General features: G+C 45.5%; 1 protein-coding gene across 1 annotated transcript in view; it reads left to right on the top strand.

The window, feature by feature from the left end:
- Nucleotides 1-8,448: 8,448 nt before the first annotated feature.
- Nucleotides 8,449-25,040, top strand: part of Rnf175 (ring finger protein 175) — a 45,568-nt gene continuing 28,976 nt past the window's right edge. Inside the window, 4 exon segments of the mRNA XM_032896948.1 lie at nucleotides 8,449-8,685; nucleotides 17,941-17,987; nucleotides 19,109-19,213; nucleotides 21,198-21,234. Coding sequence (XP_032752839.1) covers nucleotides 8,449-8,685; nucleotides 17,941-17,987; nucleotides 19,109-19,213; nucleotides 21,198-21,234 — 426 coding nt within the window.

The raw sequence follows: 25,040 nt of genomic DNA, 5'->3' as shown, positions 1-25,040 counted from the left end.
CTAAGACAGCTCTGGTACCCATAGGTCACAGAATCTTACAGAACTACAATAGCACAGAGTCTACTGTTAGACTAGAATACGGTTATAACAGAGCACATGGCTGTAGCGCATGCTCATTACAAAACATTAATGGTCTCACATAAAATAAGAACCTGCTCACACAGACGTGTGCCTCCTCGTGCTCACCATACAATAAGGCGCAGCAGGGCGGTCCTTCTGGACTTCACAGAGCTGTGCACAGGATGCATTGGAAGCCTCTTTTCTTATGTGCAGCCCGTAACCCTGCAAAGTTCTCGATGGTTCTGGAATGGGTAGGTATAGAAAGGCTGTGGCCACAGTAACAAAAGCCCTCTCTCCTAAGAGAGCCCTCTGCAGGTGATGGACTGAGGGAGATCCTCTGTTCTTCATCTCACTCCAAATTCCAGTGAGGCCTGGGGCAAAATGGTATCAATTTAGTTTGGCTGCAGATGGAATAAAACCTAACTGGAAGATAGACTCTACAGAGATTTGGACTCTCTCTCTCTCTCTCTCTCTCTCTCTCTCTCTTTTCCCCTCCTTCCCCCTCCCCACCACTGACACACACACACACACACACACACACACACACACACACACACACACACACACGGTTCTGCTTTGATTAGCTTCAACTGGCTGTAGTCGATTGTACCCTTAGAATATTAAGTGGGGAATTCCAGAGACACGTTTCACCAGTTTAAAACTGCACCACCTGGGTAACACAATGGACGCTCTTATGGTGATGTCTTGCCAAGGACAGAAGCCGTCCCTTTGTCCACTGTGTCCACACTGTATGCACTACCCATCTGCTGGCTCCTTAATAACCCCTTCAGTTATTAGATACACTGTGCCTTTTATATGCTGTTTGGGACTGACCATCCACAGTTTAGGAATCCACTATGTCTTGGAATGCCTCCCTCAAGCACAAAGGGGAATCATTCTATATACCAGCACCTTGAATACTAAGCAATCAAGAATTGAATTGGATGCATAAGAGTTGAGAGAGATGTATTGCCCCTGGGGTCTGGGAAAGACCAGTGAGGGAACAGAGGCAGCCAGGCCCCAGAATGAGGGTGGAATTCCCAAGAGTCAAATGGGAAGGGAGAGTGTTCTGCAAGCTTGCGGGTGGGGGAGTCAGAGTCCTTAGATACAGGTACTACAAAAAGTTTCAGTTACCTAGAGTGGGGCTGAAGCTCATTGGCTGAGAACTTGCCTGGCACTCAGGAAGCCCTGGTTCTACCCCTAGTGTGAAACTAACGATATTGATGATGATGAGAACGAATAATAATTTTCAGCTATTGTTATGGATAGGAAGCAGAATAGGAGATCGGGCCAAACGTGTGTGTTAGAAATCAAAATTAAGGGTGGCCTCCGGATGGAGGGTCTGCAGCTGGCCTTGAATATAAGAATGTTCTTGTTTCTCTTTCCTAACAGCATGACTTTGGCGGGACAGAGCTGTGGTGTGATTTTGGCAATTAACCTGAAGTACTGGAGCCAGGCTGGCAAGTCCTGCATTGAGGACCCCACATCACAGGCTGCAGGTCAGGCTGCTGGGGCAGCCTGGACATCGCTACCCACTCTCTTTTGATCTTGCTATAAACTGGTGACAGCTACCACGGGGGATGAGTCCACAGATATCAGACACAACCTCTGCTTAGCCCAGTGCCTGGGCTAATTGTGAGTGTCTGCGAAAGATTAGCTCCTTTTATGGCTAGGTCAATGGACTAGCTCGCCTGGGATGGGCTGTCTGGCTTCTAACTTAGTAAAGAGGAGACATGTTAAAGGCGCTGGCAAGAAGAAAACAGGGCGAGGGGAGGGACAGGAGCCCCAGGGAGGACTGAAATGTGGTTTTCCCTCCCACTGAGGGGCCCCTGCACTCAATAAACCAGAATGACCCTGGCTGAACTTCCAAGCTCCAAACTATGGCTGCTTTTTAAAAGGAGTTCTCCTTTCTCAAGATCAATTGTTCAGCAGAACTGAAAAAGCTTGCCCTCGGAAGAGGCTCGGTCCTAAAACCTGCAGGGCAAGCCATTAAAAGCAGGAATGTGGCGTTTCTCCTAGGGAGTGGGCACCCCACACCCGCCCTTGTCACTGTGGAGACTGTTACCCTCCACTCTAAACTGCCCAGAAACCGGAGAACCTGAGAGCCCCGGGTCTAGCTAGCATTATTTAAATGAACTGGCTGTTACGTGAACCTTAAACCACATGTCATTTGGTTGTGGGGCTGCCCTGGGCCAAGAGCTGTTTGTTAGTGCTGTCAGCCCCAGCTTACAAACAGACTGTGTTCCAAAAGTGCATTTGCAAGGCTGTGGTTTGAAAGGCAGAAGGCATTTTCCCCATAGATGCAAGGTAATAAATGACTATCAGGGCTTCAGGCCAGCATGCAGGGGCACCCAGGGGCGCGCAGGCAAAAACACACACACACACACACACACACACACACACACACACACACACACACACACACACACACACTTAATGGCCAAGACCTGTACATTTTAGCTGGGAAGAAAAAACTAGCAATCAGTAGTGTCCCAATCCCAATAACTAAAGAGTGAGGTAAGCAGTGGAGTGGAATATTGCTCCTCTGGACTGATTCTCATTGTTTAAACCAAACCAGACTTCCCCAGAGGGATACCGATAGGTCTGTACAGTCAGGCTCAGGACCCCAGGAAAACTGGGGCTATAGTGCAGGGCTGAGTGCCTGGGACTCAGACCAACTTGCAGGGATCTTGGCATTTCTTAAGGGCCCAACGCCTGCACCTGAAGAAAATATGGTTAATCCACAAAGCAGCCTGCGGGGGAGCAGAGTGGAGAACTTAGCCTGGTCAAGACCACACAGCTATTCCTTCACCTAAGATGGGACCTGGCTTCAATGCTCTACCCTTTGGTGACGCGCAAGTTAGCCCCTGACCCCGAGTGATCAGGGCACAGAACCCAAGTGCCTCTTTACATACTGGTAACTGAGACCAGACAAGCTCTCTCGGCTCTCACTGCCTGGATGACTGTGAGGTTTGATGCTCCCACCCCAACAGACACCGAATCTACCGTGTCTGTTGCTTCTCCAGGTGTCCTTGGCTGCACCTGACTCTTATGCGGGGCCACTTAATTAGCTTAATGTTAATCAGTTACATATTTCGTGTCATTGTGGGGGAAAAAAAAGAAAAAGAAATGAATCAATGAAAGGAAAATCTCATTTGTAAAACAGCACAAAGGAGTTTTGCAAGAGCAAGCCATCAAGTGACCTGTCAGCCAAGGCAGTTAGCTCGACCCCCTGGAAGCCAGGAGAAAGGGGGAGACTTGATGAACAGGCAGAGAATGCCAGGAAGACTGAAGGAGCTTAGTTTCTACACAGTTCCTCTGAAGTGCTTGCCAGACTAGCACACATCCTCACAAATGCAACTCTTCCCTTGAAATTACAAAACTGACATTTCTTCCAACCATCCCTATCCGCCCCCATCTCCTATTCACTCAGACTTCTCATTAAACTGCATTTGCTTTTGGTTCTGCTTTGTTTGTTTGTTCTTTTAATAGTAATGGAGCCCACAGTGCTAAGCCAGCAAGTGCTCTGCTCCTAAGCTGTACCCCCAGTCCCCTTTGTACTTTCCCATTTGAGGCAAGTCTCAGAAAGTTGGTCAAAGCCAGTATTAACTCCCTGTGTATCCCAGGGACACCTGAACTTGTGATCCTCCTGCCTCAGCCTTCTACATAGCTGGGATGGCAGGCTTACCTGCAGAGTTTTAGGGTTTTGGTCAGGTAGATATGAGTAAGTAATTTCTTCTGGAACATAGCTTGCCCCTTTAAAAAAAGAAAAAGCATTGTTACATTTATTTGTTTGTTTATTTATTTATTTATTTATTTATTTATTTATTTATTTAGTGGGGGACAAGGGCACATAGCCTAGGTCAGAGTACAACCTGTGTGAGTCAGATGCCTCTTTCCACCCCGTGGATCCCTGGGATTGAACTCAGGCTATCATGCTGGGAGCCATGTGCCTTAACCTGCTAAGCCATCTGGCTAGGTCCTTTTCATAAAGGTAAGGTGCCCCTCCTTGGGTCATGTTTAATGCAACTGCTCCTACCCAATTCCTCACACTCATACTAGTTTTCATTTTCCCATGGTGTTTTTCCCTTGTTGTGATGTAACTGCTCAGATATAACTGGTCATCTGCTATCTTTACTGTGATGTAACTGCTCATGTAGATAGGCCATCTGCTAACCTTGCTGTGATGTAACTGCTCATGTAGATAGGTCATCTGCTAACCTTGCTGTGATGTAACTGCTCATGTGGATAGGTCATCTGCTAACCTTGCTGTGATGTAACTGCTCATGTAGATAGGTCATCTGCTAACCTTGCTGTGATATAACTGCTCATATAGATAGGTCATCTGCTAACTTTGCTGTGATGCAACTGCTCATGTGGATAGGTCATCTGCTAACTTTGCTGTGATGCAACTGCTCATGTAGATAGGTCATCTGCTAACCTTGCTGTGATATAACTGCTCATATAGATAGGTCATCTGCTAACCTTGCTGTGATATAACTGTTCATGTAGATAGTTCATCTGATAACCTTGCTGTGATGCAACTGCTCATGTAGATAGGTCATCTGCTAACCTTGCTGTGATATAACTGCTTATATAGATAGGTCATCTGCTAACCTTGCTGTGATGTAACTGCTCATGTGGATAGGTCATCTGCTAACCTTGCTGTGATGTAACTGCTCATGTGGATAGATCAATCCTTTCCCTATTCCAGAAACTAGTTCTCCAGAAAGCATGTGTCTATCTAGGGTGTTTCCCCTCTCTTCTATGGGTCTGCCTGTCTAATCCTGCACCTATTCTTAACCCGCACTATGTTTTCCACCACTTCTACTACAGTCACCCATCTCATCCGTTACATCATTACAATCACACTCTGGATGAGAGGAAGATGCATAAACAGCCTAATATTTTAAATATGTTAGCACCAAGCAACAGAAAAGTAGTTAATTTAGCCCAGAATTTAATATGCCATCTACTACAACAAGCTATTTGATTTGGAAGCAACATTGCAAATTAGTCTTACATGTCACTCTTTCCTGTTTTTTTTTTCTTTTTCTTTTTCTTTTTTCTTTTTTTTCAGGGCTGGGGACCGAACCCAGGACCTTGCGCTTCCTAGGCAAGCGCTCTACCACTGAGCCAAATCCCCAACCCCTCCTGTTGTTATAAGAAAGCACCTGAGGCAGGTGCTTTTAAGGAAAGGGAGCTTATCAACAACAAAGCTTCGAAAGCTGAAAGTCCAAGCTCGGGCAGTCATATTTGTTCAGGCTCTGGTGAGGACTTCATCGTGGATAACATCACAATCATGAGACAGAAAGCCAGAGAGATTCAGTCACTGTTCTACGGCTGTGAAGAGACACCATGACCAAGGCAACTCTTATAGAAGAAGGCATTTAATTGGAGGCTTTCTTACAGTTTCAGAGTGTTAGTCCATGATCATTATAGTGGGAAGAATGGCAGCACCATGGTTCTGGAGAAGTAGGTGAGAGCTTTATCCTGATCTTCAGGCAAAGAAGAGAAAGAGGTGGGGAGAGGAGGGGAGAGGGAAAGAAAGAGAGTGAGAGATGGAGGGAAGGAGAGGGAGAAAGAGAAAGGGAAGGAAAGAGAGGGAGGGAGGGGGAGGGAGGAAAATGAGAAGAAGAGGAGGAGGAGGAAGAGGAGGAGGAGGAGGAGGAAGAGGGAGAAGGAGAGGGAGGAGGGAGAAAGAGCTTAGGCTTTTGAAACCTCAAAGCCCATCCCCAGTGATAAACACTTCCTCAAACAAGACCACACCTACTCCAACCAGGGCACACCTCCTAATCCTTCTAATCCTTCTAATCCTTCTAATCCTTTCAAACACTGTCACTCCCAGGTGGTCACATAAATGAGGGCCATTTTCATTCAAACCATCACACCTGCTCTTGTGGAAATTAACTTCTGTTCTGGAAGGAGTAGATTAACCCCTTCAGAGAGGTCACTGCAATACTCTAGTGAATCCCCATCATGTCATGTCAGCTCTGTACTTCCCTTTGTGTTATTGAAGAAGAATGAGGATTTTGCAAACCACAGCATGGAGGTTCAGAGAAGTAGCATAGGAGATGTGTTTGGGGTCTTACTCTGATATAACTGTCGAAGTGAAACCAGTAAGAGGATGCCAACTTTATGTCTCCCCATGTCTTCAGTGTAGTATTTGGAGATTCATATCATCAACCTAGGAAGAGAGTCTCCCAGTTAGGAAGCCAGAACCTAACAATAATGATAATAATAATAATCATCGTCGTCGTCGTCATCGTCGTCGTCGTCATCATCATCATCATCATCATCATCATCATCATCATCATCCAGGACTTTATAGAAAAAGAAAAGTCCTATTTTCATCTGGAAATGTCTTATTGTCTACTTTATTTGACTGACTTGGAAAAAGTCCAGAAAAATGTGAGGACACTGGATAAAAATGACAACCTCTGCCCCCTGTAAGGCAAGCAAGAAGCTAAAGCAAGGATGCGACCTGCTCAAGTGGATCTCAGTTCCTCCATATCTGCCTTACTCATCCTCAGTAACACCTAAGTAAATAAAGGCTGCACTGCACCAGCCACAGGCCAGGGCCTCATCACTCAAGAGCAGTCAAGACTTGTAGATCCCATCACCTGAACTTCCGGGGTTTGCCTGAATCTTTCCATCCTCTCCCTCTGACACATATCCCATCAGACAGCCTGAAGGCTCCTGGGAGACAAGAGACAAGTCTAGTACTGCCCTCCCTTCAAACTGAAATCACTTTCCATTCTCCTGAGGCCATTATCCACACTGCCCAATATGACTTACATGGACTTTCACAGCCGCTTTCACGGATTCAGGCTTCAAATTCCTACTGTCCAACCTACTAGCTTTAAAGTGTCAAGAAACCTTTTGCGGGTGCAGGGAATGAAATCCAAGGCAAGTGCTGTACCACTGAGGTATGCCCACAGCCACTCTACCAAGCTCCTGAGCCATCACTCTTTAGTTACATGGAGACAGCAAGACCATGCCTGTGGGGTGAGGGGTTGAATGAGTCAAGGCCTATAAACACCAGGGCACTGTGGCACCTGGCACACTGCAAGTATTCTGTGACAACTAAGGTTTTTATTTTGGTTCCTTCCGATCACTGGGCTTTTCCAGTCACCAGGCCTTCCCATCCCCTTTCCCTCAAGCTGGAGCACTGTCCCTGATCAAGCCAGGGAAATCTCTGGACTGGTCCACAGCAGCAGCAGCAGCAGCACCAGGAGCCCTGTTAAAAAGAGAAATTCTCCTGCCCCAGCCAACATCCCCTCTACCAGAACACCTCAGGGAGGCGCCAGAAATGGGAGCTGTTGGAGCCTTTCTGGTAGAGCCAAGCTCCAAGCATACGCATTGACCCTCATTGTCCTTGGACGTTCGTCTGTCCTCATCCCCTGGTAGGCAGTAAGGTCCCCATTTGCAGAGATGTGAGCATCTAGTTGCTCATTTAATCTACAGTGGTAACGGCTTGTGGGTGAGGAAGTAAAACCACATTCTGTAGCCTGGATGATTTAGCTGTGTGCTTCTCCGTTGTGTGCTTGAGTAAATTTACACTCGATGCGAGGAGAGCGGTGCCCTCTGAAGCTAGAAGGCAAAGTTAAGTTGTGAGTGATCTCCCAAGAGACCCTACAGGTCCCGGAGCACCACCCCGAGGACCACAAAGTTCTGGGTACTCTTCATTGTGGAATTCCTCAGCTTTGTTATCTTTTGAAAGTGCTGACAAAAGGTACAGTGGGCCCAGAAAACAAGATCTGAGGTCCAAGGGAGGTCCAAGCTCATCACGTGGGCCGCCAACCAGACTCTGTCCTTCTAATGCACCCCTCTGCCAGAGAGCTAAAAAGGAAACTCCTTTCTGCCTCCCGCTTCTTCCCTCTCTCAACCCCTTCTCCCAGCTTCCTCCAGTCTTCTGCCCGTCTCTTCTTCCTCCTCTTCTCTCCTGTTCCCCTCCGCACTTCCCCTCTTTCTTCTGTTCCCTCCTCCTCTCCCTCCCCTTTCCGCATTCATCTCTCCTCCTCTCTTCCCTCCTCCCCTACTCTTCTAACTTCCTGTCCGTGTCCTCTTCTTCCTCTTTCCTCTCCTCCCTTCCTCTTCCTCTTTTCCCTCCTCCGCCTTTTTCCTTTCTCATACCTTCTGGTCGCCCTCCTCCTCTGCCTTCTCCTCTCCACATCCTTCTCCCTCTCTCTTAACGTGTCCTTTACTCTCCTTTTTCCCCACCCTCGCCCCTTGCCCGCTCTGATCCATTGGTTCTGAACTCCCCACACCTCCTCCTACCTGTTCCGGACCCTCCTCCAGCCCAGTCACCTCTGGTTCCAGCAGGGAGTACGGGGCGGGGCGGGACCCAGGACACTCCATCATCTAGGAGGACCTGCAGGCGCTCCCATGCTGTGCGTCCTGAGACTGAGGGGGTCTCTCACTACGCTTGGGAGGTGCGCGGTACATGGGTTCCGGAGGAGGCACCGCATTGCACATCCATGGCCCGGCCGGCCGCCCAGCCGCCGCCAGCTCGGCTCCCACACGTACTCTGCCGCACTCTCCCCGCGGGGATCCGACCGACCCATGATCATGTTGGTGCGCAGGGTGGTGGTTGTGCTAGAGGCACCCCCGCAGCTGGAGCAGGTACCAGCCAGGCGCAGGCCAGGAACCCCGCTAGGGTCCTGAGGATGTGGCCTGGAAAGCGCGTGACAAGGTCTGGTCTCCAAGTCTCCGCCCACAGGGGTGTAAGCCAGCCCAGAATGGAGACAGGGTCTCGGGACCTTCTGGAAAATGTTCCCATTCTTTTTCCTCCTTCTCCCCGGCTTTCTTCCTGCTCTCCATCCTCTCTCCCGAGCTGTTCCCGATCCGTTCCCACTACCTCCCACGAGCTCAAGGTAAAGACTCTGATACTGAAAGAGAGGAGTGGCATTGTACTTCCACCTTCTCCTTCGGCCTTGAGGAAATCAAGCTAAGGGTGTTTCAGAACGTCTCCTTAAAGGGTACATTGCGGGGCTCTGCCCCAAGGTTCTGATTCAAACCTATGTGGTGGGGCCTGGTTATGAGTTAGCTTGTCTACCTCCTAGGAGTTGATGATGCTGATGCTTGAAGCTCCGCCGGGCTAGTTCTTGCCTCCTATTGGTGGAAATTTAAAATTCAGTGTAATTTTTTATGTTTGCTCATGGAATAGCTCTTCTGCTCTGGCCCCTATGAGTACTGCCTAGATATTGAAATTAGAGTCTGGCTTTTCTTCTGGAGCCTGAATCCTTAAAATAAGGACAAACGTATCCTATTGAGAGTGGAAGACTAGCTGCAGAGGATTACCTCTGATGAAGAGAAGAGAGGAGGCACTGGGGGCGTGGCAAGGAGGTACTGGGGGCGTGGCAGGAGGGTGTTCCTTTGAGGTGGTCTTAGAGAACTAAGTGCTGCTTTCAATTAGACTTCACAGAGCTGGGGACATAAAGACTGGAGCAGCTACTGACAAGGCTATATATGATAACACCTCGCCACTCTAAACCTCACCCCATTTTCTTTCCCTACATCACCTTTAGTATGTCTCCTTGTGCATTTGCTTGTCTGAGAATCTCCAACAGCATCAAAGGTTCAGGAGAGCTGGTTCCTGATCATATTTGCTGGCTGCTGGCTTCCTAGTATCCAGAACTGAGTCTAACAAATGGCGAGTCCTCAGTGTACATTTGTTAAGTGAATAAATTACTGACTGAATGAACAATAGTATCAAACGGCATGGTCTGGGACCTCAGCTCCCAGCACTCCTTCCTAGCCAAACACCAACCACAGGCCCTGTAGTCTAGTAAGCCAGTTTAAACACCTTTCATACATATAAGAATTCTCAAATCTTGCAAGCGATTTCAAACAATTTTTGAAGGCAAGAACCACTTGTGCAGAAAGAGGGGTCATAACTTCTTCTTTCAAGAATTTCAGCTGGCACAACTCAATCTTCTCTTGTCTGTTTGGTTTTGAGTTTTTTTTAATGCCCTATGGCATGAGTTCCTTAACAGGAACTCATGTGCTCAGATGTGGCCAGGGGACATCAGTGGTTTCCGAGTTCATTGTTCTGGCTTTGCCACTTGGAAAGATGGTCGAGTTAGCTGACAGTTTGACAGAACCTAGACTTTTTTGGCATATGGGCCTTTGGGGGATTTTCTTGATTACGCCAATTGATGTGGAAAGCCCCACATTATGAGAGGAACCGTTCCCCGTGCAGGGGACCCTGGACTGTATAAAGTGGAGAAAACCAACATCTTCTGTTGGTTTCTGACTGTGGATATGCTATAACCAGCTGCTTCAAGCACCTGCTGCCTTCTCTTCCCCACCATGATGGACTATGCTCTGAACTGTGGCTAACATAACCCTTTCATGTTTAAGTTGCTCTTTGAAAAAAGAAGCATCTCCCCCAATGTGTTGACTGAGTGTGCAGTGTGCCAATATAAAGATATTACATGCAACTGTTTGAAACATACTTCCTCTGAATGTGCCAGGGAACCCTTTCTAAGGCACGATCTATGTGCTTCTAATGGAACCATACTTAAATTTTGAGGCAGAAGAGATCCCAGACAGTGGGACAGGCTTTGGCCTGCCCTTCTCTATCCTGTCCTCAGGACTTTTGGAGCCTTCCTCCCGCTGCTCATTCTATATGGGGGGGGTCTGTTTATATTCTTCATGGCACTTGCTAGATCGGGCACTTGTTTTGATGACTTCTTGGTAGTCATTCACTTCCTCTGTAACATGGGACCTTTGTCTGCCTTCGTGGGCCAGTGTATGCCACCTCTCAGCCCAGCACATAGTAGAGCCAGAACTTAGTTGCTGAATAGATGAATCAATAAATGAGAAGATAGCCAACAGTCATAAGGGGTGGAAAGGAGTGGACGTATGCATGATGTAATGCTTAGAAGTAGGGTCGGCAAGAGGGTAGGCTCTAGAATGGGGCTCTGGGTTTCTGCTCTCAGCAGTTAGATAGGTGGGACGTGGGTCTGTGGTGCAAAATTGGGGAGCTGCAATAGGTGTCTGAAGGGGAGGAGAGTAGGTAATGTCCTCAAAGGGTCAGGTTGGTTCACAGTAGGAGTAACAGCTAAGTAGAGGTTTGTATGAAGCAGTGAGAAGAAGCTGACGCTCAAATGTGGGATTTGGCAGGCTACAAAAATGGTAGGAGGAGGGTTCATAAAAGCAATGGTAGAGAGAAAAAAGAGATGTGGGATGGATCGGACAGAAGGAGCAAAGATGGGGGATGGAAACAAACCTCCAGGTAGCATTATTCAGTAGAAGGAGACACATACAATAGAAGACACATTCCCACCTGGGGGACGTTCTTGATCTTGTTGTAAGCATCCTGAGTGTCTTGGTCATCAGGATGTCTTTTTATAAGAATGCATATCCTTCATGAACGGGGTTGTATTAGGAACAGCTACGTTTGATATATGCTTTCCTTTTAATCTGTCATGGAGCAGCAACCTGTGTTATCCTTTTAAAGATCCTACAGGTTCTTCTCAAAGGAAAGATAAACGTGGATATTTCCATCTATTTGGTAAGTATCTCAAAAAACAGCAACTTTCAGGCTTTGGCAACTTTCTTGTGCAATTTGGGTTTTTCTGTCATCTGCTAGAAACAGTTATTTGGATGTTTGCCCTTCTGGGCAAACTCTCTAATAGTTTTATATTTTCTGCCCTATGTAAGAGTTTTTAAATTCTTTCAGAGAGTTGCTTATTTTATATCCAGTCCTTCCATTCAGTTGTATGTCTGTCACTTTATCTTACTTTGTTTATGTGCTTATAGGATTCTTTCCATCACGGGTGGAGAACCTCCTGTCCCAAGCAGCTATGACCTTTAACTGTCCACTCAGGCACATAGCACAAGACTTTGGACGCTCTCTTGCAGCAGAGAACACAGGCGGCAGACAGTGCTGGTAGCTGACTTGCAGAACATTTTCTCAGGGTGAATGAGAACTGTCCATGGCTGTAGGTCCTCTCTCTGGGGTTAGATTGCTTCCACAGAAGCATGGGGTGTATCTGGTCACCAACTCTCTGAGTCAAGTGGGCAGGTCTGTATCCACGTTTTTTTTCTCCCAGAGTGCAGCTGATTTCCCATCCTGTAACTGTTGCTCGGATTGCCTTCTCTTCTTCTGTTTGGAGGCCCATGCCAGTCTGTCCTTCTAATGTCATCCCAGCCCTGTGTGAGGGAGTGGAGTCAACCACATACATTGGACTTGCCGTGTTTCGCCGGAACACCTTGTTTTTACTTCCTTCTCTTATTTAAAAGAACATGGTTATTATTGGTGAGTCTTACGTGCTCAGAACCCACCTACTGCTTTGCTCTTATCGTTTTGGGCTCTGTGTCTTCCTTCTAACTGTCTCATCTACCACAAGATATATAAAAATAAACACATTTTCTTCTAAGGCTTTTGAGTTTTATCCTTACATTTAAGTATTTGATCCCTACGGGGCTTATTTTGAAGTACAGAATGACGGTGGATGGATCCACCTTACGTTTTTCCAAAGACCTCGCCACTTGCCCCAGCCCCATTTATTGGGCAATCGCCCCTTTTTCCCCAAACTGATTCTAAGTAGTTCCTTTATCACATGCACTTGGGTCAACCCCTAGACCTCTCTGTTCCCCCCTCTGTCTTCCCGTCTCTAAGCCAGTACTGTTTTCAGATGGTCTCTAAGGACACATCGTGGATTTCAGAGTCTCAGTCCACCTCAGTCTTGACTTTTTTCACACACTCATCTATCCAGACAAACTGACTCAGTCTCATTATCATTTCCAGACTCGGAGGACCTTGAATAAGCTTACCTAATAGTATCTCAGAAAATATGGCCTCAAATGTAGGTACCACACCCCAGTGGAGTGGTAGAGGTTGTGCTACTGAGGACGGTAACAACTTTTTTTTTAAGATTTTATTTTATTTTATGTATATGAGTAGCTGTCTTCAGACACACCAGAAGAGGGCATCTGATTCCATTACAGATGGTTGTGAGCCACCATGTGGTTGCTGGGAATTGAACTCAGGACCTCTGGAAGAGCAGTCAGTGCTCTTAACTGCTGAGCCATCTCTCCAGCCCAGTAACTACTTTTTAAAGAAGCTTTTATAAGATTATTATTGTCTCGTTACTGTCACCTTTGTTAGGAAATCATAGTTTCAATGTCATGTGTTAGCTAAGGAAATCACCACTGGTCGCTAACGGGAAAGGTCTTAGGCACAATTCTTCACCTTCAACTTTCCTAGGCTTCAGAAGAATGAGTTGTCACTCTCTGTTTAAAACGTGACAGAACCCACAGGACTGTTGAAGAGAGTTATACCCAGGACACCGTTACTAGAAAAAGGCAAATAGATTGTCCGTCCTATTGAATACTCAGCTTCCTATTTGAATCTAATTTTAACATTAAGCACCATTAACCTACAGATCTCTAACAGCAAAGGGAGGGGAGTCTTGGGGCTTGTCTACAGTGTCAAAGGGCAAGTCCATGGCTGTCATATCTGGAAGCATGCAAGGAGGCCCTGCAGTAGTAGCTAAGAGCTCACTTCTGATCTGTGTGCTGCAGACGGAGAATAATAGACTGGCCCGGCATGGGCTTTTGAAATCCCAAAGCCCATCCCCAGTTATACACCTCCCCTAACAAGGCCACACTTAACTCCGGCTAAGTCACACCTCCTAATGCTTCATACATAGTCCATCAAGTGGGCACCAAACATGCTAACCCGAGCCTACAGGGACATTCCCATTCAAACCGCCACACAGAGGTACCGACACTATTTGAGAGTTTCTATTCCCTAGAACTTGGCACCTGAGCCCTGCTGCTGTGACCTCCACCTAGGTCCCACCTGTGGGAGCCATGGGATAGATGTCAGTGTCAAGTGCTGCACTTCTTGTTTCCTGGCGTCATCTAGGAAGACATTGCACAAGCCTATCTAAGAAACTCAAGAGAGTCACCTAGGGCCTTGCTTTTTCTTCTTGGTGGATTCCTCTTGCCTCTCACAGAAGCACACATTCAGATGGAGTCTGAGCTGGAAATCTTCGACTGAACCATGTCAGAATTGCTTACAGCTTTTAAAGAAAGTGTAATCTGGCTAACGATAGATCTGTATAGCCAGCGTTCTGTCCGCCTTCTCTTTACTGTCTTTGGGGATATTAGCCTTCTAACGGTATTTTTTAATACTACTTAGCCTGGGAAATAAACCGTTATAAGGTTATGTTTTTCTATTGATTGGTCTGAAGGCTTTAGCTCATGGAAGGCAGTCTTTGGTGGATCCTGTTCTGAGAACGGCTATGCTCAGCAGTTCCACCACAAGCATATGGGCTCTGCTCAGCAGGGCCTCCTTACCTAGAAGCCAGAACAACACTCTGAACAAATACAACTTCTAGTCGGCTCTGACTCTGAAGCCTTGAAGTTGGAGCTGGTGTTTGCTCCCTGGCACCAGCCCCGACACTATCAACCAGATGGTTTTGAGGCATACTGGATTTACAGGCCGTATCCCTGAAGCTGCCCATGGGAGGCCACTCTACGATCTTGACTGATTTGCCAAAACAAAAGGAGAGTTCTGGAGACGCATCTGGTTTTCTGACCTAGGAAAAGAACCCAATATTATTAATAGTGACCCGATGGCTGGTGCTCTGCCATGTTTTCTGTTTGTTTGTTTTGGTTTTATTCTGTAAGCAAGTAATTTTATAATTACTTTCATCCTAAATGATTCCAGTGGTGGAGACCAGGACTCCTTCCACCACCACCCCCCAGTTTGTATTTCTCTGTAATGTTTTAAAATACATGTTGAGAAAATAAAGCGACTTTAATGTGTCCCTTTATGTTTTGCTGCTCTCAAAGCTTTCCACAGACGATGCGTGGAAGTAAGTTATTAGTATTTTTACGGCTGTTTTTATTAACAGCAAGATTCTCTTCTTAGCAGTTTGAGAGACTGGATGGAGTCATCCTTGTGTTTGTGAATGCACTATGATAGAGGGGGCAGGATAGCATTGCGTATGTCGTGCTGATACTCTAGACCCAGAGAGTGTGGATTTTATGTGCCTTCTGCAATGCGATCCATGCAGTACCACCAAGTTAGATTTGTGCGTTCTTAGAAATGTGGCACTATGAAGTTCTCGTTTATTTTAGGCACACGAGACATCTGGTTTTCTTTAACTGCTGCTTTCTCTGTGTTTTGGGACCCACAGTGGGGCCATTGGGTACTGCGAGCACCACATGAAAGAAATAAAAATGAAGGCCCCTCCCTTCTTGCATTATAGTAATCAATTATGAATGTATTCTTATTCAAAATAGGAGATACTCATTACATGCGTGTACTAATGTATGCTCTTCAAAGTACTTCCATTTAGGTTAAGCCACTTAGATGGATTTTCATTACATATACATGGGTGTGTGCAGTGGGATGTATATGTGCATGTGCGTGCACACACACACACACACACACACACACACACACACACACACAATTGATTACTACCATAAGGCAGATTTGGTTTCAATTCTATCTATTGAAATCCCATTTTAGTGTCCCCCGGAGGCTCTGCCAGAGCCCTACCGATACAGATGACGATGCTTGCAGCTAATCATTGGACTGAACAAGGGGACCCCAATGGAGGAGTTAGAGAAAAGACTCAAGGAGCTGAAGGGGTTTGCAACAACATAGAAAGAACAACAATATCAACCAACCAGAGTTCCCAGGGACTAAACCAATGAGTACACATGGAGGGGCCCATGACTCCAGCCACATATGTAGTGGAGGATGGCATTGTCCAGCATCAATGGGAGGAAAAACCCTTGGTCCTGTGAAGGCTTGTTTCCCCAATGTGGGGAAATGCCAGAACGTTGGGATGGGAGTGGGTGGGTGGGGATGGGAGCATCCTCATGGAGGCAGGGGGAGAGGGGAGGGGAGGATGGGAGAGGGAAGAAGGGGGATAACATTTGAAATGTAAATATATAAAATACCCAAGAAAAATAAAATTAAAAAATTAATTATCAAAAAAAAAAAAAAAAAAAATCCCATTTTAGATTGGTGATGAATCCACGTCCATCCACATGGACTATGTGGGAAATCCATTCGTTTCACAGAATATTTAATGCTCACTTTGGATCTAGATCTGTGAAAGACTTAATTTCTTTAGACTCTTGTCATTATGCTTCATTCTTACAGGCAATGCGTGTATTTCTTACAGGCTTTTAAAAATAGTTCTCGTCTTCTGAGCTCAGCTCCCACAGATCCACTAATGCTATGTATGTGACTTCCATGACTTGACTCCAGCATGCTCACTTGGTAAATGAAGGGCTCTAATTCGTCTATGTCCCTTTCTGTACTGACACCTAAGCCGGACTCCACCAGGCATGGTAATCACAGAAAGATCATTTCCTTGCCTTCTCCAGCAGGGGGCACCCCTGGGGTTTGGATGGGACCCCTTTCTGGAATACTGGATACTTCCAGACCCTGTAGAAATGCTAGGAAAGAAGAGAGCCTAAATGGCCAGCATAGCCAACAAGAACCTTTACAAGGTCACAGGCTTCTGACTGCAACACTAGCTAAGTGCACTTGACTGTGGTAACCAGCCGGAAGTAGAGAATATCTTCAGAGAGTCTGCGACTGAGGGTGCCCCACTGCAACTGAAATCACACTGTCTTGGAGCTATACTTTCCTCGCCTCTCTCTCTCTCTCTCTCTCTCTCTCTCTCTCTCTCTCTCTCTCTCTCTCTCTCTCTCTCCTCCCTCCTCTCCCCCTCCCTCCCTCCCTCCCTACTTCCCTCCCCCCTCCTTCTTTCTCTCCTTCCCTACTTCCCCTCTTCTCCCTTTCTTCCTCCCTCCACCTCCCTCCCTTTTCTCTCCCTTCTTTCCCCAACTCTCCCTCCCTCCCTCCACCTTTGCGTCTCTCTGCCTCCCTCTCCCTCCCCTCTCCTAGTGATTAACCGCCTTGAACTCATGTGAAGATTTTTTTAATAACTGATGCTTTAATACAGAGGCGATTGTCAGCAGCAAACCTCTGAACTGAGAATAGGACCCCCGTTGAAGGAATCAGAGAAAGAACTGGAAGAGCTTGAAAGGGCTCGAGACCCTATATGTACAACAATGCCAAGCCACCAGAGCTTCCAGGGACTAAGCCACTACCTAAAGACTATACATGGACTGACCCTGGACTCTGACCTCATAGGTAGCAATGAATATCCTAGTAAGAGCACCAGTGGAAGGGGAAGCCCTGGGTCCTGCTAATACTGAACCCCCAGTGAACTAGACTGTTGCGGGGAGGGAGGCAATGGGGGGAGGGTCGGGAGGGGAACACCCATAAGGAAGGGGAGGGGGGAGGGGGATGTTTGCCCGGAAACCGGGAAAGGGAATAACACTCGAAATGTATATAAGAAATATTCAAGTTAATAAAAAAAAAAAAAGAATATCCTGAGTGTAGGAGGCCTAATGGCCCTATACGTATGTTATAAACAATGATTTCATAAACCTAATTCCCATGCCACCTGAGAGAGTGTAGAGGTAATATTTTATATACAACCCTTACACAGAAATTCAAATTCTGTCTTTAATTTCTTTTTTAATTAACATAGTTTTATTGATTATTTAGAAGTTTCACATCAGATTCACTTCCAGTCCCCCTAAGTTCACAACCCACTCATTTTTTTGTGAGCTCTGCCAAAATAAAAGAAAAAGCAAAAAAAAAAAAAAAAAACTGATGCTTTAAACTTTATGCAGCCTGTATGTATATGTAAATATCACACAGTATCCCATTCAAGTGCAGTGTTATGTAGCCCTTAAAAAGAAACATGATTAAATTTTTAAATTTCTATCCTGGAAATCTTCGTTATTTGCTTGGCCTACCATAACAAAATACCACAGATGGGATGGCTTAAGCACCAAACGCTGATTTCCTGGTATCTCTAGAGGCTGAAGGGCCATGATCAAAGTATCAGCAAGGCTGGCAAGAGGAGGTAACTGGGGCTACGTCATCAGTTCTTGAATTCTGGCAGGCTGAAGAACTAGGGGTTTGGCCTTCAGTGGGGGGGGGGGATTAACTCTCAATGTCCCTTGTTTGCCATTCATGGATCTGGGGTACAGCTCAGGCACTAGGACTTTTGAAAGCCCAGTAATGATCTTAATTTAAGTCAGGGTCAAGAATACTCACTCTTAATCAGGGGTTTTCAACCTTCCTAACGCTGTGACTGTTTACTACAGTTCTTCATGTTGTGGGGGCCTCGACCATAACCTGATTTCAATGGTTCTTTTTAACTGTAATTTTGTTAGTGTTGTGAATTGTAAACATCAGATATACATGATATCTGATATGTGTCCCCTAGGCCCACGGGTTGAGAACCACTGCTCTAGATTCTTTTCAAGGTCATTTTTTTGCCAGGTATGCTATTTTACTGATGTTATCTATCAAGGTGAAAAACCAAGTGTCCAGCTAAAAACTGAAATCCACTTATCACCTGAATGTGTGTGCTCTGGTCCAAGAGAACACTTAGACCTGTCGTTCCCCCTACAGCGGTTACACTAATGTACCAGCGTATACAGTCCACTCTAGACCTATCAGCTGCCTTCCAGTGAAGATCACCACCATTGGCCCAGACGCTGCCTATCTGCAGCACTGCCTTTTGCTTAAAGATAGTAGAAATTACTTGAAGTCAGTGTACAGTTTCTTTTATGGCCTTATCTGTACCCTGAGTTACTAAGGAGTTTTCACAGACAAATTACTCTCCTAGGGTTATGAGACAGTAAAGTGATCAATCTAGAACCAACTGGAGCCCAAACCTTCTCAACCTACGTGGTCTCTTAAATGAAAAGACAAGACTGAGATCACAGTCACACACTGCAAAGGACAGGAGGCACTGATCTTGCTGTTCCTTCCCCCAATCACAAGGGAAAGGAAGCAGTCAAGAAGGACTCTGTGATCAAAGCTTACCCACCGACAATTTGAAATCCTCGTTTTGTTTTTCTTTTTTGTTTTTTTGTTTGTTTGTTTGTTTGTTTGTTTTGAGCCAGGGTCGTGTTCATGATTTGTCAGATATGCAATGGCTGGGGTCATTTTCACATCCCTGTCTGTCTGTTGCAGCCTGAACCAGGAGAAGATGCTCCAGATGCACCAGGACCATGAGGCCACGCCCTTGGAGATGATCTTGATCTTCTTCTCTGCCCTGACCACAGTCCAGGTGGTGTGGTGCAGTGGAGACAGAGGCACAGCCGCTCCTATCGCATGAGTCCTCCGGGCATCAGCTAGCCTGTCCCCAGGCTGCCACCCTCCTCTTCCATGGCTAGTATGGATTATTGCTGCTTTGACTTACGTCAGTTCTACCCAGCCGAGTGCACTTTTGCTCTGGGGCAATCCCGGGCTCTATCTGGGAAAGGTTTCTGATTGTCTAGACTTGACTTTGGGGGACAGGATGAAGGGAAAGAGATTGTTCCTTGAGTACAATGGGAGGAGCCTAGGGATGCTGGTAAACTTCCACCATGTAGGCCAGCTCCCGCAACAAGAATGGTTTAGCCTTCATGTCACTAAGGTCAAGGTGAGAGGCTCTGGCTTAACTACCATTTTCCCTTTTGTGCATGGACAGCCTCTGCCAAAAAAAAAAAAAAAAACCTAGAAAACGAGGTTTAGGATAGCAGAGATCAAAAGTTGAAGCTCTTTGATGTTGCTTCACAAGAGGGAAACAATACTAACGGATATTGCTGCCTGCCATCTTGCCACAAAAGGTTTGAATCTCCATGGGAATGTGCAAGTCAGATCAGGATATCTCTTCTGCAAATCAGTCACACCAGAGCATGTCCACTGAACCCTGCGATCCCTGTGGCCTGCGAGCTTACCTTCACAGTCGTCAGTCAGAATTCCCTGGATGGCTTAAGTCAATCAGGTCCAAGGCTCCATTGACAGAATTTCTGATTCAATTGGAACCAAATACGCAGGTGTTTCTGGTGTGGATTCTCCTGAGACCACACTTGGAAACCCTCTGGTTTGCAGCAAACATAGCCTAAAAGCAATGGCGGTGCCAGGAGTGGGTCCTCTGTGGACACTGTGTGGGAATGAGCTTTGAACTGGTTATTGTCAGAGACTTGTCTGTGAAAGATAAAGGATTGTCTTACACCAGTATTTTATTTTAATTTTTCCATCATAAACATTATTTCCTATGTAGCCCGGGGTTTAGAAGAGCTTTCAGGACAGTATTCTTACGTTTGGGTGATTTTTGATATTTTAATGAGATAATCTTGTTTTGTTGTTTTTTTTAACAGATGCTTCAAAATTGTACATCACCATTATCTTGTCAACAAATAAAATAAAAACCCCACCTCCTTGAACCCTGGTAGGTTACCACAGGGGGTTATACCCTTGAACATATGGGTAGCACTACCCTGACTCAATGGGTTTGATGTTGGCTTTTTTTTTTAAATAAATGACACAAGATGAGGATATGGAGGAGACCAGAGGAGTGGAAGGGGGATCAGGATAGATATGTCAAGAACACCATATCCCTCTGTGAACATCTCAAGAACAAATAACAATCTAATAACAAAAACTTTTTAAATGACAAAACCTACCTCTTATATTGCACTTGGATAGATTTTAAATAGATAAAACTAGGGTCAAATATCACTAGTTATCCACCGCCAGCCTCACAGAAGAACTCTATCTCACAACGTGCCCCATTCCGCAAGAGGGAGAAGCACAAGATGTTACATCTGAGTCCTCAGCAGAAAAGAGCCTGAAGACCTAAGAGTCACTCCCTGCTCCGTTCATCTTTCCTTCTTTGCTTTTTTAGGGCTTATTTTACGTGTCTGAGTGCTTTCTTGCATATATGTATACACGTCACATAAGTGCAGTACCTGTGAAGCTTGAAAGAGGGCACCAGATCCCCTGGGCCATGTGGGTGCAGAACTGAACCTGGGTCCTCTGCACAAACAGTCAGTGCCCTGAAACACTGAGCCATCGCTCCGTCTTTTGTCCACACTTGACAATTACCCCTGAATTAGATAATATGGGGTGGTTTTGTTTCTGTATTAATGGGGCGTGGATTTTGCATTGAGCTCCCTGCCCTTGAAAGGAAACAAAGCTATGTGAGCCCACTGTCTGTTTGCCTTACTTATTTATCCAGTTTTATTTGTTGAGTTTTGGGGGTGGTGAACGCCAAGGACTCTGTCCTCCACTACAGGAGTAAGGGTGGTGCTGTTGCTGGTGTCGGAACGCAGGTAAGCCAGAATCAGTCAGCTTCTTCCTAAGGACCTGTGCCCGTTGAAGTTAAGGACACAATGGGTCCCGGCAGGCTTTGCAACCCTGACATCTGCTGGCGGAAGCAGCTCTAAGCTGTTCTCTGGATCACTTTGCTGACTTGGACACTTGGAGATGCCTGTACTGTATGGGTGACCCCAGACCCTCTCTATCACCCCACACTCACTCCCTGATTCCCATCACACAGCTCTCCTAGTTTATGGCAACCCAAAGGAGCTCTGCGGTTCTAACGGTCACCTCCTGGAGATGACCGGGTGGCTAAGACTGTGGCCTCTCTTGAGGCAATCCTGTCTTACTCTTCAAAATGCTGGGAGCCTTGATAAAGGGGTCTGACAATGATCAAGCGCAGAGCCAGGTCTCCTTGTGACCATATTCTGTTGGGTTAGCTTAGGAACTAAGCAGGCCATGAGTCCCTTAATGGCATTGTCCCAAGGAGCAGGTCAAGTCACCGTTCTTCTGCATGTCTCCACTGGTGCTGTCCCTCATAGGGGCATTCAGCACCAAGGCCTGGCTTTCCCACATGTATCCCTGATTGCTCTGTGCTGTGCATCCCTTCTTGAAAATTCATCTCCAGAGCAGGTCATCAGGGCACAGCATGACACTGGTGACATCTGCCACCACTGGAACTGGAGGTGCTACTCAAAGCAACCATAGCTTGTTAAAGGCTCTGCTTCTTTATTATGTGTTAGATGAACTGCGTTGGGGAAACCAGGACTGACTGTATCTCGGAAGTCAATATCCTGAGGCTATAGCAATGACATCCTAAGTAACTATCCAGAGAGAGTCTCGCTTCTGAATATTTTCTATGGACCTGAGATCACATAGTACCTCCCATAGCTACCAAGAGCCTTGAACTTATTTATAAGATTTGTGAAGTTTCTAGCTCTTTTCTTTAACATAATGTACCAGAAGGCCACATCATCTACAATACAACAGAGGATCATGACATCTACAATACAATATATCAAAGAGCCATAAAATCTACAATGCATGGCCATATCTTCTAAAATATAATATAATAAAGGGCCATATAATAAAGTTTATTTCCATCATTTGCTGCTGCAACTTCTACCAATATATTAGTAGCATATCATTATACAGCATACACAATTATAATGGCTATAATCATCACCTTATAAGTTTTATAATTACCATAATAATAATACAAACTTCCCAAATTACTATTATAGCCACAAAAGGAGCCTTTTTGAACATTAGTCCAGTGACCTGGAGTGGTACTTAATTTTGAATCCACTTGTACACTGTAGTTCATAGAATTTAAACCCATTGGCCAAAGCTGTATAGTTAATTGGTTGCAGATAGAATCCAGCCTCACTAGTCATTTACTCTCACATCAAGAGAAAGGTCCTTAAATATCCCAGAGCCTTGACTTCCTTCTCTATACAGCAGACACACCAAAGGACACATCTCACAGAGGTGTGGTTCCGGAACAATGATGTCTAGCATGGGTACTGGATGGTTCAGAGCCATTAGTTAACTCTGTACAAAACAGATCGGGCATGTATATGACTCACACGTATGTAAATACATACCACTGAAGCAGGCTGCTGATGGAAGAATTCCTTTCTATTGCTTTGGTAATACTAAAGTGACTCACTGGTCTTTGGTCTACATTTTACATTAGGCCATCTGGATGAATTTCTCTTTGAAAGCCATGCACTTGTGTCCCGCCTTGCCACACCCTCTACTCTGCCGTTTGTGTGGAGAACAGTTCCCTGGGATACTGCTGAAAGGTGTACTACTCGTTGGAACTGGAGAGGATGATGAAGGGGAAGAACACAGGCTAGCTCGGGAGTTGAAAGACCCCGGCCACTCCTTTAACCACAGTGGCCGCCATTTTCCTGATATCTAAGATAATAGAATGTAAAGAAAAAGGAAAAACTGTCCGTTACTGCTCCAATGTGTAAAAACTTTAGAAGTCACCACTCCCATCTTAAAACAGCCTGAGCAAACTGAGCATCAAAAACTATTGAACCTGTCAGAGAACTGAGGACACAGGGACCCACCACCCTAAAATCGGACAGATAGGTGAGTGGGGGTGATCCAGGTCAGGTCTACCATTCACAGTGGCATGGAGAAAATGTAGGCGTCAACCTAAGAAAACATGTGCAAGATCTACATGCAGACAACCGAAAGCCCTAAAATAAATGGAAAGATGCTTTGTGTTCAAATTACATACTGTTAAGATGCTAATTCTTCCCAGTTTGAATAATATATATTAATATATGCATACATGCATACATATTATAATCAATAAAAGCCCAATCCAAATTTGTGCAGGCTGCTCTACCTATGGGTTTTAACAAAATGAATCCACCATTTATGTCAAAAGACCAAGGAACCAGGACAGGAAGTCAACACTGAAAGAGAATGTGATCAAAGGGTGGACACCATCCCACTTCAGTACTTGTTATAAAGCTTCAGTCATCAACAGTGTGACATCAGCAAAAAGAATAAATACACAATTACCGGCCAGAATAAACTGTCCCCTAACAGGACCACACAAATACAGTCAAGTGATCCAAATCTAAGGCAAAGACAATTCAAAGGAAAAGGACTAGACTTTTCAATAACTGGGGATGGACCAGCTCAACTTTCTGTATACAAACAATTTAACCTGGAAACAAAATCTATTATTTCCACAACATTCAAAATGCATTAGACTTAAATATAAAATCAAGACTTTCATAAGATAACATAGGAAAAAATACTTTAGTCCACTTGGATTTGGTGATGAATTCTTAGGCCTGATGTCAAAAGGTCTGACCAATAAATGAAAATGAAATTTTATTTTAAGAAACTAAAAAACTATCTTATTGAACTGGAGAGATGGCTCAGGGGTTAAGAGCACTGGCTGCTCTTCCAGAGGTCCTGAGTTCAATTCCCAACAACCACATGGTGGCTCATGACCAAAAATAAAGAGGCCTGGTGCCCTTTTCTGGCCTGCAAGCATACATGCAGGAAGAACTCTACAATCAGTCAGTCAGTCAATCAATCAATCATCAATCAATCAATAACCTGTCAAAAATACTGAAAAGAAAATGAAAACCAAATAAAACACAGACCTCAGACTGAGAGAAAATATTTACACGTACTTGGAAATGAACTTGAATCCAAAATACACTTTAACTATAAAAAAAAAGCAATCAATTTGGGCTTAAGAGGAAGTGCAACAGTTAAGAACATTTACGGCTCCTGCAGAGGACCTGAGTTTGGTTCCTACCCAAATCAGGTGACTCGCAGCTGCCTGTAACTCCAGTTCCATGGACTCCAACGTTCTCTTCTGGCCTCTGTGGGCTCCCAAATGCATCTCTCTCTCTCTCTCTCTCTCTCTCTCTCTCTCTCTCTCTCTCTCACACACACACACACACACACACACACACACACACACACACACACACACACACACACACACACACAATTAAAACAAACCTACAACAAACAACTAATTTAAAAAGTAACAAGATGTCCGGAAGGACACCTTAAGAGAACAGGTGTGAAGACAGCAAGAGTGTATGTGAAGAAACTCTCCATGCATCATCCCGTGTCATGGGGTAAAGAAACTGTCCACTCACAGCATCCTGTGTTGTGGGAGAGTAAAACCTGGCATGATAACGAAGTGCAGATGTGTGCTAGCAGATGTGTGCTATCACAAAGGCTGACTTCCGAGAAGCTGAAAGTGTCAACTGCAGCCGAGAGGCAGTAGAGGAGCGCTCCTTGCTGAGAAGGCAAAATGTCTGGAGGT

The sequence above is a fragment of the Rattus rattus genome, chromosome 3 (assembly GCF_011064425.1).
Source record: "Rattus rattus isolate New Zealand chromosome 3, Rrattus_CSIRO_v1, whole genome shotgun sequence".
NCBI lineage: Eukaryota > Metazoa > Chordata > Mammalia > Rodentia > Muridae > Rattus > Rattus rattus.
The sequence above is the reverse complement of the archived record's forward strand: the minus strand, read 5'-3'. Positions and strand labels throughout refer to the sequence as shown.